Here is a 15414-nt window from a genome sequence, read left to right as displayed (position 1 = left end):
TTGACTGGGTTGTACTTTAGAGACCAAGTACAGTAAGATTGCATCTGTGCTCAGTGTCTAACAACCTAAAGTTGAAATCCAGAGCTGTTATGATATTGATGCAAATTAAAACAAACAAAAAAGCCTGCATATATATAGATGTAAAGCCAAGAAAAAGCCTTAATATATAAAAGTTCTCCATGGCAAAAGGGCAAAGTACTGAATGGACAAGCACTTCAAGACAGACAGTGAGAGAAAACAGCATACTGCATATCTTTTCTCTTGAGAAAAATTAAGGGGCTCATTCTCATACTCCCTTCAGATCATGGCTTTTTTAATTTTTTTGAGTGGAAACAGAATTTCAGTAGACTTTTTTTCACTGGGACTATTCCACTGTTTTTATGTTGACAAAATCATGACCACTTTATTTGGAAAGAAAAAGTTTTAAATTACTTTCAATGTTAAAGCTGAGAAATGAGCTTGGTAAATCTGACTTCACATCTTTGAACTACTGTGGCATTAGCTATAGCTGATTTATTGTCTGTTATCATTCATTTTACATGTCAACAAATATCAGCTTAAGGTCCAAAATTCACTGCCTGTGAATATTCAACTATTTAAACAACTGCTTGCACAGATGTGAACAAAGTTAAGTTTAACTAGCTCATCCTATTCATCTCTTGACACTGCCAAATACGAAAAACTCAACTTTGTGGTTAAACCAATCTTTGTTTTCTCAGTCAGCCTAGAATGCACATAACTTCTAATGTCTTAAAATATACTCACAAGACAATGCTTGTGAACTTTTTAAGTTTCCCCTCACATCTTGCAATTTTTCATTTCCTTTTCACATCGGATCACCATTGTGTTATCAAACATAAACTAAATAGCCAGTGTTTGTTGCAAGTTAGCACATTGGGAATGAATGCTACAGAACACACATGAAATTACTTAAAATCCACATATACTGCAAATTCAAGAAATTATGTTTAAATATTCACAAAAGAAAAGTTTCAATAGTGTGCAAACACTGTGGTATTAGTCTAACTTCTCTGTTGAGTACTGACAAAATCATTTTAATGGATATAATGCATTTTCTATAGGTGTTTCCCATAGTTCTGAAGGAATTGCCACACATACTGAAGGAACATACTGAAGGAACTGTGACACATTTTTTCTAGTAACCAACAGCTGTTTTTGCTGTACCTACACTAATTTGAACCAGTAAAGTAATGTAGAACCAGTCACCAGAAATATTAGTAAAAATTTGAATTCACTGTGTAAGTCAACCACTGCTACATTCCTTTATCCTTTGCTCTTTTCTATAATTTGTACCAGATTCTTCATTATTTTTTAGAATAATGGTTTTTCTTTGCCTGGCTGACTGGGAGACTAGTCACCCATAAACAAGATTATTCATTACTCCCTGCTAGTTCTGCTGCTAAAAAACTTCCAGACAAGAAACAGAATAATAATAGGACAATCTTCAAACCACAGATTCCAAATAATAAGAACAAACATTCTGCTAATAGTCCATAGTTGACTATTTATTTCTTTCCACAAACTGTGATTCACAAAACACAAAATATCAGGACTAGTCAGTTTAAAATAATTACTAGAAATGTAATTTTTCATAGAAGCAACAAGTTAGGTGAAATGACAAGTTATACAGAAATGATAAGTTACTTGAAGTAATTAACACAAAAAAGGTAATTACTCTATCCCCAAAGATAACATGGCTGACCTATTAAATTCATATTGATGACAAGTAACAGAAACTTCTTGCCTAATTTATATTAAAGAGTTCAAATAGCCACTTCAGCCAACAAGTAAAAAGTAAAGTTCTTTAGAAGTCTTTAAATAACAGGAATAAAAGGCAGGAATGTATAAGAAGCATGACTCCTCCTGTGTCATGGCTGGGACTACCATATAAAGAGGTTTCTGCAGAAAACCCCTCTTTTTGCTAGTAGAGGTTTTTTCTCAGGGAATTTCAGGATATTTTTTATATTTACTGTAACTAGTATGTTTACTGTAACAAGTGTTCAGTAGGCTTGATCACGCTGCCATTACCTTAGTCTTAAAATTCTTGATGAGCTCACTGTGCCTGCTCAGATAACCTGCTTGGTGCCTCTCCAGAAACCAGCAGATGCTGTTGCCACAGAACACACACACATGCAGGAGTACAGTCTACAATAAACAGCTCTTGACAAAGCACAGCTCAGGCCCAAGTGGTTACAGGTAACCTGCTCAAAGTGTAAAACACAATGAGCAGTCCTCGCACAGCCAACGCTACCTGCTTAAAAGACCAGGGTGAGTGGTAGGAAGACAACTCCTAGACAGGAAAGAGCACAGCCTGTGGCTTCTCTCTGCCAGTTTCTGTAGGTTCTGCAGTGTTCAGTGTCACTGAACAGCATCCTGACAGCTTCTGCTTCTTCTGAAAATCACCTCTTGTCTAGCATGCTGCTCCCACATGACTTTTGGGAATGGTAAGCAATAACCAGAAGGAGCACCAGTGCTAACAGCATGCAGTTTGCCTGTTTGTGTGGTCCACAAACTAAGAACTCAGCTTGTATTTATTTGGGGCAACATTAATATAACCCATATATTGACAGATCAAGGGTCTTTCATGAGACCTTCCTTAAGGTGAATAAAACAGCTTGCCTAAATGATTTTGACTTCTATTCTAACTTTCCCTGATAGTTTTCTCAAAAAGTAAAGTAAAATTCAGATTAATGATATAACGTAATGGTTTTTTATCCTTCCAATTTGGTGCCGAGATTTCAGATGGCAAGGAAATAACAAATAAGAATCATGCAAACAGCTCTGTTCATCAGTTCTTGGGATGGAGTTAATTCTCCTTATGAAATTTGGACATCAGCGTTGAAAACTCAACTCTGTCTGCCAGGGCAAATTTGACAAAATAAAAGATCCAGACCCAGAAAGTGGGTCCCTTATGCAGATGTTTATGGCCATGTTGCACTGTTGCTTGAAGGCCACCTCTTGCAGGCAAGCCAGACAATGCCACAAGACAACCCTGTGAAAAGAAGCCTGTGTTCACCAGGGCAAGCCTGCAGTCTGCAATCAAAATGCAAGTTTCCACTCTGCTACTTTTGCAGGGGATTACTCTTCTCACTAATGCAGGGAACCCAGTGCAGGAGATCACTTTTCTCACTAATGACTATAGTGCAAAGTTCAACGGCGCATGTCCTTGATTCAAGAGAGTTCAGAGAGACATGTGCAACTTTCACTGCCACTGAAAGACTCTACAGCAGTGACCAAAGCCAAAATGCTTAAAAATGCTGGGATTTCTGGAATGGCAAAAGGAATTCTTCAAAAATCCCCTTTTAAAAACCAGAATTGTGTGAGATGGGAACCTGAGTGTTCCCGTATCTTTCAGGATACCAAACCATTAATCATTTAACTCCATCATAAGTTCCTGTATTTTCAAATATAAAGGTAAAGCACACCAACAAAAATTAGTGGTGTCACATCTCAAGACCCAAATGAACTTGTAACTGCAATATTTAAAACTGTAGAGCCAAATTCTGGTCTTCATTACTGTGGTATGACTGAAGTACATCCATTCACCCAATGAGCTTTCCATATTTATAGTGGTATGGATAAGAACATTTGGTCTAGAGCATTTCATATTAAATATAACTCCAAAGCCATGTTTACTCTTCCTTTCTTTTCCCTTTAGCTTTCTTCCATTAGGAAACTTATGAAAAAAAAAATCAGAATACCTCTGCTGGAAATTACGAGGATTCACTGAAGCTAAGTAGTTGTAAACTGGATGCTAGATCACACTTTTGCATTGCCAGGTCAGGAAAGAGTATCAAGAGTCAAATACATGAGGGGAGCTTCATGTGTTTTGTTTGCTGGAGAGAAGGAAAATGCACGCAAAAATTTACTTCCAATTTTGGTTAGTGTTTCCAAGCCTAGATTTCATCTGTATACAAGAATACATTTGTTTTAAAGGCTATGACAAAGCTTTCTATTGTATAAATTCATAAGCCCATATTGTAAAACTATAATGCCCTTAAAGATTGAAAAAGAACAGCTGGAGAAATCTAGACATCATTATTATCATATAATCACATTTGAAAGTATCATAGCTTTCATTGACTCCACAATATCTAAATTGAAATGAAATCTGTGATATATCATTATTAATAATACTGATACAACACATATGGATCAAATCCTGATGCCTTTATATTGCATTATACCTAACAATTACTACCTTTGCTCAGCGTGGTTTCATCTGGAATTAAGCAGAATCTGGTGAAAACAGCAGATTAATTTCTGACATGCCCTAAAACCACAAATATAAACAACATTCATTATTCACATTCAGAGGACTTGCTTCCTTCACTTAGACTTCCTGATATTTGAGCTGGAATCTATTACACAACATAGCTCTTGCTTTCTCTTGGCGGAAACTGTCCATGGAGGAGGTTCCCAGGTACCACAACAATACAAGTTATGATAGCAGAGAAAAGAGGGGTTGAGAAACTGTAAAGGAGGGCAGAAACTGAAGTCCTTTGGACACACAGTCTATACTCATGACTTATTCAATGTGTGACATCAAGCCTCCTCCTCTTCAGGATGACCCCAGTTTTCAGTAAAAATGCATATCAATTCCCCATCTCCCTATGGGAATGCTTCTTGAAGATGATCACACAATCTTAGGTAAAAGAATAGACATTACAAGAAAGGACTAAGTTGTAACATATGCAAGAAAATTTGCATTGGAAGGGTCATGTCTTGTTCATTACATTTGGATTTATTTAAATGTAGATGGTAATTAAATGAATGGTGCTTAATCATATCTTCTTAGTTTATAAAATATGTATCCTGTCTGAAACTGAGATCATGGTGAACTTAGTACCTTAATAAAAGGCAATAAAATTCCTTGTTTCTGCTTCAGCAGTCACCATTAAATTTCTGCATTGTGACAAAGCCCATCTGACCCTGCAAAGGCAAACTGTACAGAACCCAAAAAAGATGGATCAACAGTTCATCTAATGGCAGCAATATCATCTTTGGAATTATACCAGCTGCAATAATTTTGAATAAAAGAGCAAAATCTATACATATAATCTTTCTAGCTACATTAACTTTTTAAAGTTAATTATTTTTATTTTAATGACTTTGCATTATTGAAAATGTTTTGATCTACAACATACTTTTTTTACAAAATTTTACTCAAGTCAATTTAATGAGCGGCATTACTGTCAATGTGAGGTTTGTAGATGTTAGGTCATTAATGCACACTGAAAATAGAGCTGTACTGTTTTGCCTAATTAGAACGTTCTGTCCTGTATCACCCTAAGTAGCTAGTGTGTGTGTGTCAATAAATTGACATTCAAGCATATGAAAAACCTGATCTTCTATTTCTTAGCATACATATCAGCTTCCAATCACAGTATCTTACTGTGATTGGAATTTAAGCCTGCTGTAGTCACAAATAAATTGACAAATTCTGTATCATATTCTTTTCATTCAAATAAAATGGCATGGACACTATTACTGGGAATTATCTTGCAGAAGAAAAAGATACTGCATACTTGTGCTTTTTCAGAAATTCTTCTTGGCCCAGCCAGGTTAGCTGGCTATCAGCCAGGTTTCTAACCTAGGTAAAGCTGTATTAAGAAGCAGTTTATGTGTCAAATTCATGAGCAGCTGCAATTCCACACTAGTGTGGATCTCATGCAGTATTTCATGTCTTACTCAGATCTGAAGAGGTCAAACATTTAGTGATCCTATCCCAGATGTATGCTGTCAGTGGTCCTCAGTGGACTCGAAATACATACAGACTGAAAAACTATTACTCACTGAATTGAGAACTTTTGAGTGAGTTTGATTATTCCTTAAAAGATAACCATGGAAGTCAGAATGGGCCTATCTAAAAGTCCAAAAACCTTAAGTTTTCTTCTATTTAATATGGAACATGCAAGACGCTTAGGCTGCAGTGGGAATGGAGCCCTGAACCTTTTCAAATAGGGTGTACCAAACTTGACATTTGTTCTCTTGCTGTAAACTGTACTGCAAAGCACTTTTTAAGGTGAAGGTGCTGGTGCCTAGGGATCAAACAGTTCAAGACAGACTGTTATTGAAGATAGGGTGTACACAGGAAACCATCATCTGCATTTTCAGAGGGGAGGACTTTGCCATCAGGTCTCAAAGTGGAACTCTCCAGCACTGACAGGAAAGTGACTGTGGTGGCAATTTCTGGCTACAAAATTATTCCCATAAGAAATTGTTCAGGGGATGAGTCATTTAGACTAAAATATATTTAATTCTGTCCAATTACCTAATAAAGCAAAGAAGTTGAAATCCTATTATATTTAGATTTTGGTCTAGTAACTCCTTGATGTTAGTCTCTTAATTTTATGAGAGATCACAGGCACAATGATCCTTCCCTATTTAAAGGCTGTGTTTACCTACATAATTTACAAGATGCTTCCAGACTGCCTGCTGGGGGACATATTTGGAATGAAAACAATAACAAAACTCAAAGGGAAAAAGAAAGAGGAAGTATTCTTTACTTTACAGATATACCTTAGAAAAACCAAGACTGCAACTCAGTGTTTGCTATGCTGTTAATACCTACAGTAACTTAGCCTTTTCCTTCTTTTTGATATAGCAAAGAATACTTTTAAACGGTATTATATGTTTTTCTGATATGATAAACGGATAACTTCTTGAGTTCTCGTAATTCTTCATCAGTGCCCTTTTTTGATTGATGTGAGAGTGAGAATTTATCAGTGTTCACTCCACAAAGTACCTTTAAGAGTTACAATCAATAACTCCAAATTAGGGAGATACAGCTCTGGAGTAGAAAAGAGCTTAATTTTCCCCAGTACAAAGAATTATATTAGAAATTTAGAAAGACTAATGTTTCTAAGTTATTATTATTTTACTTCATATTTTTCCATGGAAATAGGCTTCATTCTGCCAGTAATCTGTTCCAATGGAACCACTGCAAAAACTAAAACTTAAAGAGCCTTGAAACATTAATCTTCAGTTCTAAATGGAGTGTTTTCTCAAAGTTTAGTCCAGTTTTATGTCACTGCAACAGATCATTTAAAACCTACAAGCTGCAATGGCCTGATAGGCTAAAATGTGTGTATTTGGTGAGTACTAATGAAGAGACTCCTTATATACGTGGACCTCAGAAGAGGCTGCCTCTGGTTGGATTTTTAGGTATATACAGAAGGACATAAGTAGAAGGTACTGACTGCACCACAGGGTTTTGAAACCATGCTACCTATTAAAGCCATAATAGCCTACTGTTGTTCAGTTTATTTACTTTTCTTAAAATTTTGAATCTTTAAAACTCTAGGAGCTCATTCTAAGGGCATTCCATGTATTCTATAGGTGGGTAAAGACGAACTACTACAATGAAGGTTTCTAACTGGCACGCATTAAATGGTCCAAAACCTGATGAACGAAAGAGGTCTTTACCTCTTTGTTACCAGCAGCATGAGAATCTGGATTTGATAATCTGATAGTTTGTTGACCTTTAGGATACAAAACAAGACCCATCAACTACTAGAAAACTGTGCTATTTCTAATGTAGTAAGAACATTTATGTTCTTACTCTTAGACACTTATAGTGGGCAGTTATGATGGACACCCTTTAAAAACAGAAATACATATAATGTTATTATCTACACTTATTTTTTTACTGTATCCTTCATCTGTTAAGCACTAATACAGAAGTGACCATCCAAAAGCAGGAATTCAAAAGCACGTTATGCCCAACTGCTTCACTGAGCTTTGAAGTTCTGACAAAGGACTCTATTGCCTTCCCAGTGCAGGATCTAGTCTCTGTATCCCAAGCAATGATTCCCTGCAGTTCAGCCGTATGTGTCTAAGCACCATAAAATGATCAGGTACTCTTCTGTCCTTACCATTTCCTACTGGCCAGCTCTGGGCAGAGCTGCCCTTCCTCACAAGCTTTTGGGCCTGGCAGTCTGGGAATCGCCTGCCTCCCAACTCTGCTGAGAGCCCAGCCCTGCAACAGAAGAACTGCTCTGGGAACCAACATCAAGGCTTTCTGCAGTGTCCTCTGCAAAGGTTCCAATGCTTTTCATAGATGGACTTTATAGAGCTGGATAAAATGAATTCTCTGTTTTATGGGCTGCAAGAGTGAGTTACAGAGCATCTTCAAGGTACAAAAATGAAACCAATTGAGTTGCCTAATTATATAGTGCTCGTGAAAATTAAGATTCTTTTTTTCAAGGAACCTGAATATAAATTTATGAGATTAACTGAATATATGTTTCCCACATATATACTTCTAGAGACACGTTTTCAGGTTGTTTTACCTGTTAAGAATTTTCCTACATGAATTTCCTAGTTTAATTATGTAATTGGGATCTTGAATGGTGACATTTTTAGAAATAGGTGTTATTGCAGAGCTTTCATATTAAATGTTTACAAGAACTAGAGATTATCCAGATGCATACAGGAATGCTTTAAATAGCCTAGGACCGACTATTTCACCAATAGAGGCCTCTGTGAAACTGCTCAGAACTGGCTACTTCTGTTTCCACACCAGTTATTTGGAAATTTTTCACTGACTTCCCATGCTGAAAAATCTACTAAATACATTATAGTATTTCAAAGACTATGCAGATAGTCTGTGCAGGTACAGGAGGAAATTTTGATACTCATCAACTACTAACTATATCTCATTTTAAAGACCAACCTCTAACACTCCTACAAGACAACCCAAAACCCCCCAAAAACCCACAACCTTCTCCCCCCCCCACTTATATCCTATACTGAAACCAGTGGAAAACTTGTCTATGTACAAGTACACTCTCAGATCTTTAGCAACATTAGCTTGTAGGCTGATTTATTTACTGGAAATGTTCAGGAAAAAAAGAAGATTAATTATTTTAAGGTTTTGTTACATTGCATAATTCTTAAGTACACCCTAGACTTTGAGGCTTTTAATCATACTATACATATTTCACCACAAAATGTGACTTTTGTATTACTCAAAACCTTCTTTGAGGCTGGATAGATTGTACTTCTATCACTTGCTTAGCAACATTGACAGCCATCGAGCACTGATGACCTGATGGCAATTCCATGAAATAACCCCTTGCTGAGCCCAGAAGATTGGGCTTGTTCATCAGCTGTGCAGATCTGTATTGATCCATTAGTTTACAATACTTTAGCATCTGTCTCCATATTTCTACGGACTTATTCTTATTTTGCACCACAGCAAAATCTTTTAGGACTGCATTCCAAGTGTCTAACTATATTGAGGTCTCTTCTAAAGATTCAAAAAGTTATTTTTGTACAGACAGCAGACACAGTAGTTCCAGCTGTGAAAATCAGCAAAACAAGTATTACATTCTTGAGTATCCTGTTTCTATTACCATATGAAAAAGAGACACAGTCTAAAAATGTGTGTCTCTTCCCGTGCTACGGGAAGAGACAAGGTGTTCCCTCAGCAATTAAACATGAAAGAAACTGAGTCCACTTAAAAGTTTTGTCATCAAGGTATTTATTGAGAAATAATTCAAATAAGAGTTCAAAAATATCTTCTAATAAATGGGAGTTTTCAAATATGCAACATTTGTACATTTCAGTTTTAAGCATAGAATACAGCCAAGGACAAGGTTTAGAAATGGTGTCATTTAAAGTAATCCTATTTAATTTGATAGAGAAACAACTCCTACAACTCAAATCTTTCACCATACTTTCCCTGATGTCAAAGGAGAGCAATGCAAGGAAATCAGATTCAATTCTGTATCCTACCAATATTAGCAGGAATTCCTCTTAGGCAGACAGCAAGGTCATAAAATCTTGAACTATTTATAAACTATGAATGTTTGATAATCTATCAGATTACTATGATAATTTGAGTAAGGTGAGGTACACAGCTAAAGGACAGGTAGCAGTTAGTCTGCAGAAATACTTTAAAAATGTGACCATAATTTGACTTACAACTAAGTTAATTTCGATCATAGACAAAGCTTAGCTGCCATTATTTATAACAGGACCAGGATCTAAGTTCTTTTTATTCGTCTTTTATAACACATCTTTCAATTAGGTTTGCAGCAAACACTCTGCTTCTATTATATGAGCTCTGCCAAATACCTTCTATTTCACACACTGTGTACATTAACACTTGTACTTGCAGTGAAGTCCCAGACCTGAAATTCACAAAGGTTTTTACAGTCCCTTATGTGTGTTAATGTGCGAAAAAGAATTTAAGTTCTGCCAGATTCTACTACTATTGTAATAACCGGGTCAACAATTAATCCTTACATTTACAGTCTGTAAACTTGGTATTTAATACTGAGTAGAACAGTTATAAGCCCTTGCAACAGGCGTGTGTGCTAACCTAATTCCTTTTAAGCCACTGTTCTCTATTGTGTCCATCCAGAGGGCAAATCTCTATCACTGCATGAGACTTCACATTCTTAGAACATTAGAGATTTCTCCCAAGCTCTGCTTAATTTATTCCCCCCTATTATCAACAAATACTCAGAACAATGATAAATTAACCAATGCTATGAGGATTTCTTCTGAAAAGAAGCAGAACGCTCTACAGAGAAAAGAAAAGCAACTTCTTAATCTTGCTGGCAGATGGAAACCCTACTGTTCACCACTGTACAAAACAAATCCGGGAAAGACATAATTGCTCCAGTGTGTTTTAGGTATAACCTCAGCAGTAATGTCATGGCTCCTTCAGTATGCTGCAACTGGGTTAGAGTTAAGGGCTCTCTTTGGAGGAGATCAAGTAACTTTGGGCATGACAGTTGTAAAAATAAGTAAGACAAGTTTTTTCCTACATTTAACATCTGCTGCAGACACTAATTTTACAAACAATGGGAGCTTTAGGGGTGTGTTGTTCTTCATGGGGATTTTTTAGTGATCAGAACAAAAGATAGCACTGGGAAAGGTTTTTAATCGAAGATTTTTTTTTTTCCTATTGTCATTTCAATTATAGGTACTAGGGTTTTATTATTTCAAGTCGAACCAACTGAGAATTTGTGCACCTATACACAGTTAAATTTGATAAGGTATGCACAAAACTGAAGTTGAGAAACTTCTTTTCTGCAGAGCTAAGAAAGAGACATAGATTCTTGCAGGCTGAATAGTCCTTTCTTGGATCCATGCGACATCTCCTTCTAAATTAAATGCAAAGATACACACTCTAGAAAATTAGCAACACACACAAGTCACTTTTTCTCTGTCTGATGTCTGCTGCTGAATTTGAAATAATTATTTTACCTTAGAAACAATTAAGAAATCAAAATTACATAGCAAAACAGATGAATACATGCAGGTCTCTCTCGCACCATTGTGGGAAATTAGACCATTTCACCTGCTGATCCTTGGGACTCGGAAAAGCTTCAGCTGGGATCACTAGCTACAGCTAGTGAAATCACCCTTTGATTAATTCATTTTTGCCAACTTTGTGAATAACAATCTGAGAAACCCACACAAATTATCACACAAAACAATTTAACTGAAAAATAAAGGAATGCTTAGAATGTTATACTCTTTTTCAATCTTAAAAGTTAATTGGTCAGTTAAAATCAAAAGTGCTTTACATCATGAATAGTTCTGAGAAGAAATTTGTACTTTTCTAGTTTAAAACACCCCTTTATACAGGTTTAGACTAGTTGGATACATTCAAGAGCTTTCATTCAACAAACAGATCCATATCTTCCTTACTAAGCAAATACAAATCAGTAGCAGTGTTAAGTGTGCATCCAGAAAGAAAACTCTCCTTTTGCCATCACTAATTGGCCCAGTTCTGCATTCCTTCTGCACCTAGGACTCCTACTACTTTCCAAGCCTGTATGGGGGAAGCATAAGGAACCTTTATATTTCCTAAGATGACAATAAGAAGTATCTGTTCTATATTAGAAACAAATCTGCTCGTCACTTACACAGAAGGTCCAAAGTGTGTTTTCTAGATATAGTTTCATAGCCCCATTTTCAGCAAGGCTTCCTAAATCTTTTTTTCACTCAGATTAAGAGCTAGATTTCCATTTGCTTGAAAAAGCTTATAAATAATAAAAAGGCTGATTTTTCATTTCTTGCCCATGAAATTTAAATCAGTATCACAATAGTGCATTGATGTCAAGCTCTTACAAAAAATTTATAGTGTTGAAGCCGTGCCATTTTGACTAAATGAGTTTATTCATACCAAACACATTACCAACAGGTTTAGTATTAAAGGTGAGGAAGGGGAAAGGAAATCAAAGGATGTCTTTTAAAATACTGAATTTTGTTTACTTTAGCCAAGTCATAAAGCAAAAACATTTTCTAAAAAGAGCTGCTTAAGAGCTGGTGGGCACTGAGCAGACCAAGTATGAATCACTGCTTTTCCCATTCAGTTGATTCTCACTTCTGTAACTTTTTCTGTCTAAAGAAGAAATAACTCAAGAGCCCAAACACTTCTTTGCACACCATTTCTTACAAGTATGAAAGACACCTCATACTTCTCTATTTTTTTTTTTTTTTTTTTTTTTTTTTTTTTTTTTTTTTTGGTTAAATAAAGAAACTTGAAAAAAAAGCCAAGAATTTTAGGAATCTGTTGAGGTTTGTCTACATGGAGTGGTTTCTGTTGTCTTTAAAAAGTCACTGCTGTATGATTAACACTTTATATGAATACACCATGTAATTTTCTTTTCATAAAGGTCGTTTATGAGAAGAAAATTGAAGAACAGAGGATTTAAAAGAGTTTATAAGAGCAATTTGTATTTTGTCCAGCATTCATATTTTATCCAGCATTTTTATTTAGTCATATTGTTTACCTGCCATTTATGCTATTTTATTTTATCCCTTGGTATTTTCCCTCTCCTAGTTTCAAATAGGAATCATCATGTCCTATGTTATCTTTTAACTACTCTAAATAAGATTAGAATGCATAACAGATGCTTCAGAAATAAGTCCCTTGTACTCTGTTAGAGAAATTAGGTCAAATTCTAGTCCCTCTGTAGTCAATGGAAAAACTCTTACTGACTTCAATAACAGATCAAGCCCTGAACACACAGCTCCCTGTAGTTCCTAAGCAAATAGCATACTGTATCTCAGAAAAGGTCAAGAACTAAGCTCTTTTCAGAATGCTTCTACAAAGAATAAGAAGCCTGTAGTTCTATATTTCTGAAATGTCCTTTATACAGAAGACTAAAAGACTATCAATATAGACTTTCAGTTTTGAATAAAGTTACCACAACCAATTTAGTCTGCATAATGTTGCTGAATACAGTTCAGTTAAGTACCAGTTCAGTTGATTTCAGTGTAAGTTCTGTTGATTTTTCCTGTGCTGTTTGGGTTTAGATTTTCTTTTAACTTGTCATTTGCATCCGACCCATTATGTAAACATAGTCTACATAAACCCTAATTAACTTCGTCAGTTCTACTGTGGAAAGTGGCATAAGAAATCGATCATGCTTTTGAGGACGGTATTCTTCTTGAAGAAACTCAGTCTCCACATAGTAACGAGCGCGAGGTTAATTCACCCTGGTGTGACTCCAGCGAGTCCGTGGAATTGCAAGAGGGATGAAATCTGACCCCTCCAGTCCCTGTCAGAAACGGGGCCAGCAGGGGGCAGGAGCCCTGATTGATCTGACACCGTCAAGGTTGTGCCCAGGTATAAAGACTTGAATGGAAACTGATCACCTTTCCCTGCTCGCTCTAGGACGCCTGTTGATTCAGGGAATTCAGATGGAGAAATGCCTCGTTAAAATAATAAATACATAAAAAATTAATCCTTTCATTTCGGAGACCTAAGCCTCTTCATTAATATCAGACTCACAGAAAAATAAAAACCTCAGTCCCAGCCAGACTGGCCTCCAGATGCGCCTGCTGGCTCCGGTGGGAGGGAGGGAGAGAGGGATGGAGGAATGGAGGAAGAGGCAGCATTTTCACCCCCAGTAGGAAAGGAGAACTCTCCCGCCACCGGAGACTGCACTGCAGCTCGGCGAGCTGCGAGGTCAGCCCAGAAAGCCCAGCTGGGCTGGCGGCGATGCGGGAGAGACCAGGGAGAGCGGTGCGGACGGGAGAAGCGGGGAACGCCAGGCGTGCTGCGGGGGAGGGGGCAGCGATTCCTTTCTGCTGAGGCTGCTGCGCTGCTGCCTGGCTCTTGTTCCCCCTGCAAGTCCCCCGCGGGCCGCACCCTGCCCACCAGGTCCACGGACACCTAAGGGACCACTCGATCCCCCGGGGAGGCTGCAGAGCGGGGAGGAGGCTGGGGACGGCGCCCCGGCGCTGACACCGCCCGCGGGGAGCCCAGCGATCCTCGGGCTGAGCCCCCCGAGCCCCCCCGGGCATCTCCGGGCCCGGCACCGCTCGCACCACCTGCGGGGCGCCGCTGCCCCGGGAGCTGCCCTCCGCAACGGCTGGCAATGGGCCCCTGCAAGTGTATTTTCTCCTCCGCTTGAGCCCTGGAAAACTTTTTGCCCACTAAAACCCGTTGCAAAAGGAAAAATAAAAGAGAGGAGAGCGGAGAAAATCAGAGCCGAGAGCCTCCACCCCCCAACTTTCCCTTTCCTCGCCCCTCCGAGGAGAAGGCAGATACTTGTCGGTCAATTTCAGTCACAACCTGGTGAACTTCAGTAGTTCAACAAAACAAAGTTGGACGCACACTCCACAAAACAGGAGTCCAGTGTTGGAAGAGGATAAGTCGCTCTGTTCGACAAGTATTTATTTTATTTTCCCATCCCACCAGTGCATCTCCTTCACCTCATTAAAAATACATCCAAAGTTTAAGGCTGAGGCTGACCGAGAGCCGTCCCTCCGCGGCACCTGGGAGGGACGTCCCTGCCCGCGCTGCCAGGGGCTCCCCGCGGGTCCCCGCGCCCGGAGCCGGCCCCAAGAGCGCTCTCGCCTCCCCAGCACCGGGAGTCGCTCTGACAGGTTTCCTGTGAAACGCGGCCTCAGCCGTGCCCTGGGTCATTTCCCCGAGAAGGGGAGAGAGGCGACTGGACTCTCCGGCTCCCCTTTGCTTTCTTACCTCCTCTGACCTCTGCAGTCCGGAGAAGGAAAGCGAAGGTGATGAGCACGGTTACAGCCGAGTCCCAAGGCCACCTTCTCGTTTTCCACCTTGAGGACCATCTCTGCATCTCCATGCTGGGCACCCACAAGTGTGAATTAAACACGGGCGCCTTCAGTTTATACCAGCTCCGTCCTTTCCACTATATTCCCAGAGATGACTTGTCCTATAGAGCCATACGTGATAAACCGAGAGAGGTTTTCTCTCTCGCCCTGCTCCCACTCTGCCCGGCCTTGCACAGGCCCCTCCGACCCGTCCTCCCCGGTGCCCTGCCTTCAGACTGAAGGGAGATGAGGGGCTTTAATCAAAATGCAAAGAGCTCCGCATCCCCCTAAAGGCTTCATCCCGTCAGAGGGCTGGGCGAGCGGCTCCCAGGGCCACCCCTGGAGCCCGAC

General features: G+C 38.8%; 1 protein-coding gene across 1 annotated transcript in view; it reads right to left on the bottom strand.

Moving 5' to 3' along the window:
* COL11A1 (collagen type XI alpha 1 chain) overlaps positions 1-15407 on the bottom strand; it is a 134185-nt gene extending 118778 nt beyond the window's left edge. Inside the window, 1 exon segment of the mRNA XM_017729586.1 lies at positions 14981-15407. Coding sequence (XP_017585075.1) covers positions 14981-15095 — 115 coding nt within the window. The 5' untranslated portion in view covers positions 15096-15407.
* Between the last annotated feature and the right edge of the window lie 7 nt (positions 15408-15414).

Source organism: Corvus brachyrhynchos, unplaced genomic scaffold (genome assembly GCF_000691975.1).
Source record: "Corvus brachyrhynchos isolate BGI_N302 unplaced genomic scaffold, ASM69197v1 scaffold101, whole genome shotgun sequence".
Taxonomy (NCBI): Eukaryota; Metazoa; Chordata; class Aves; order Passeriformes; family Corvidae; genus Corvus; species Corvus brachyrhynchos.
This window is presented reverse-complemented; position numbering and strand designations above follow the sequence as displayed.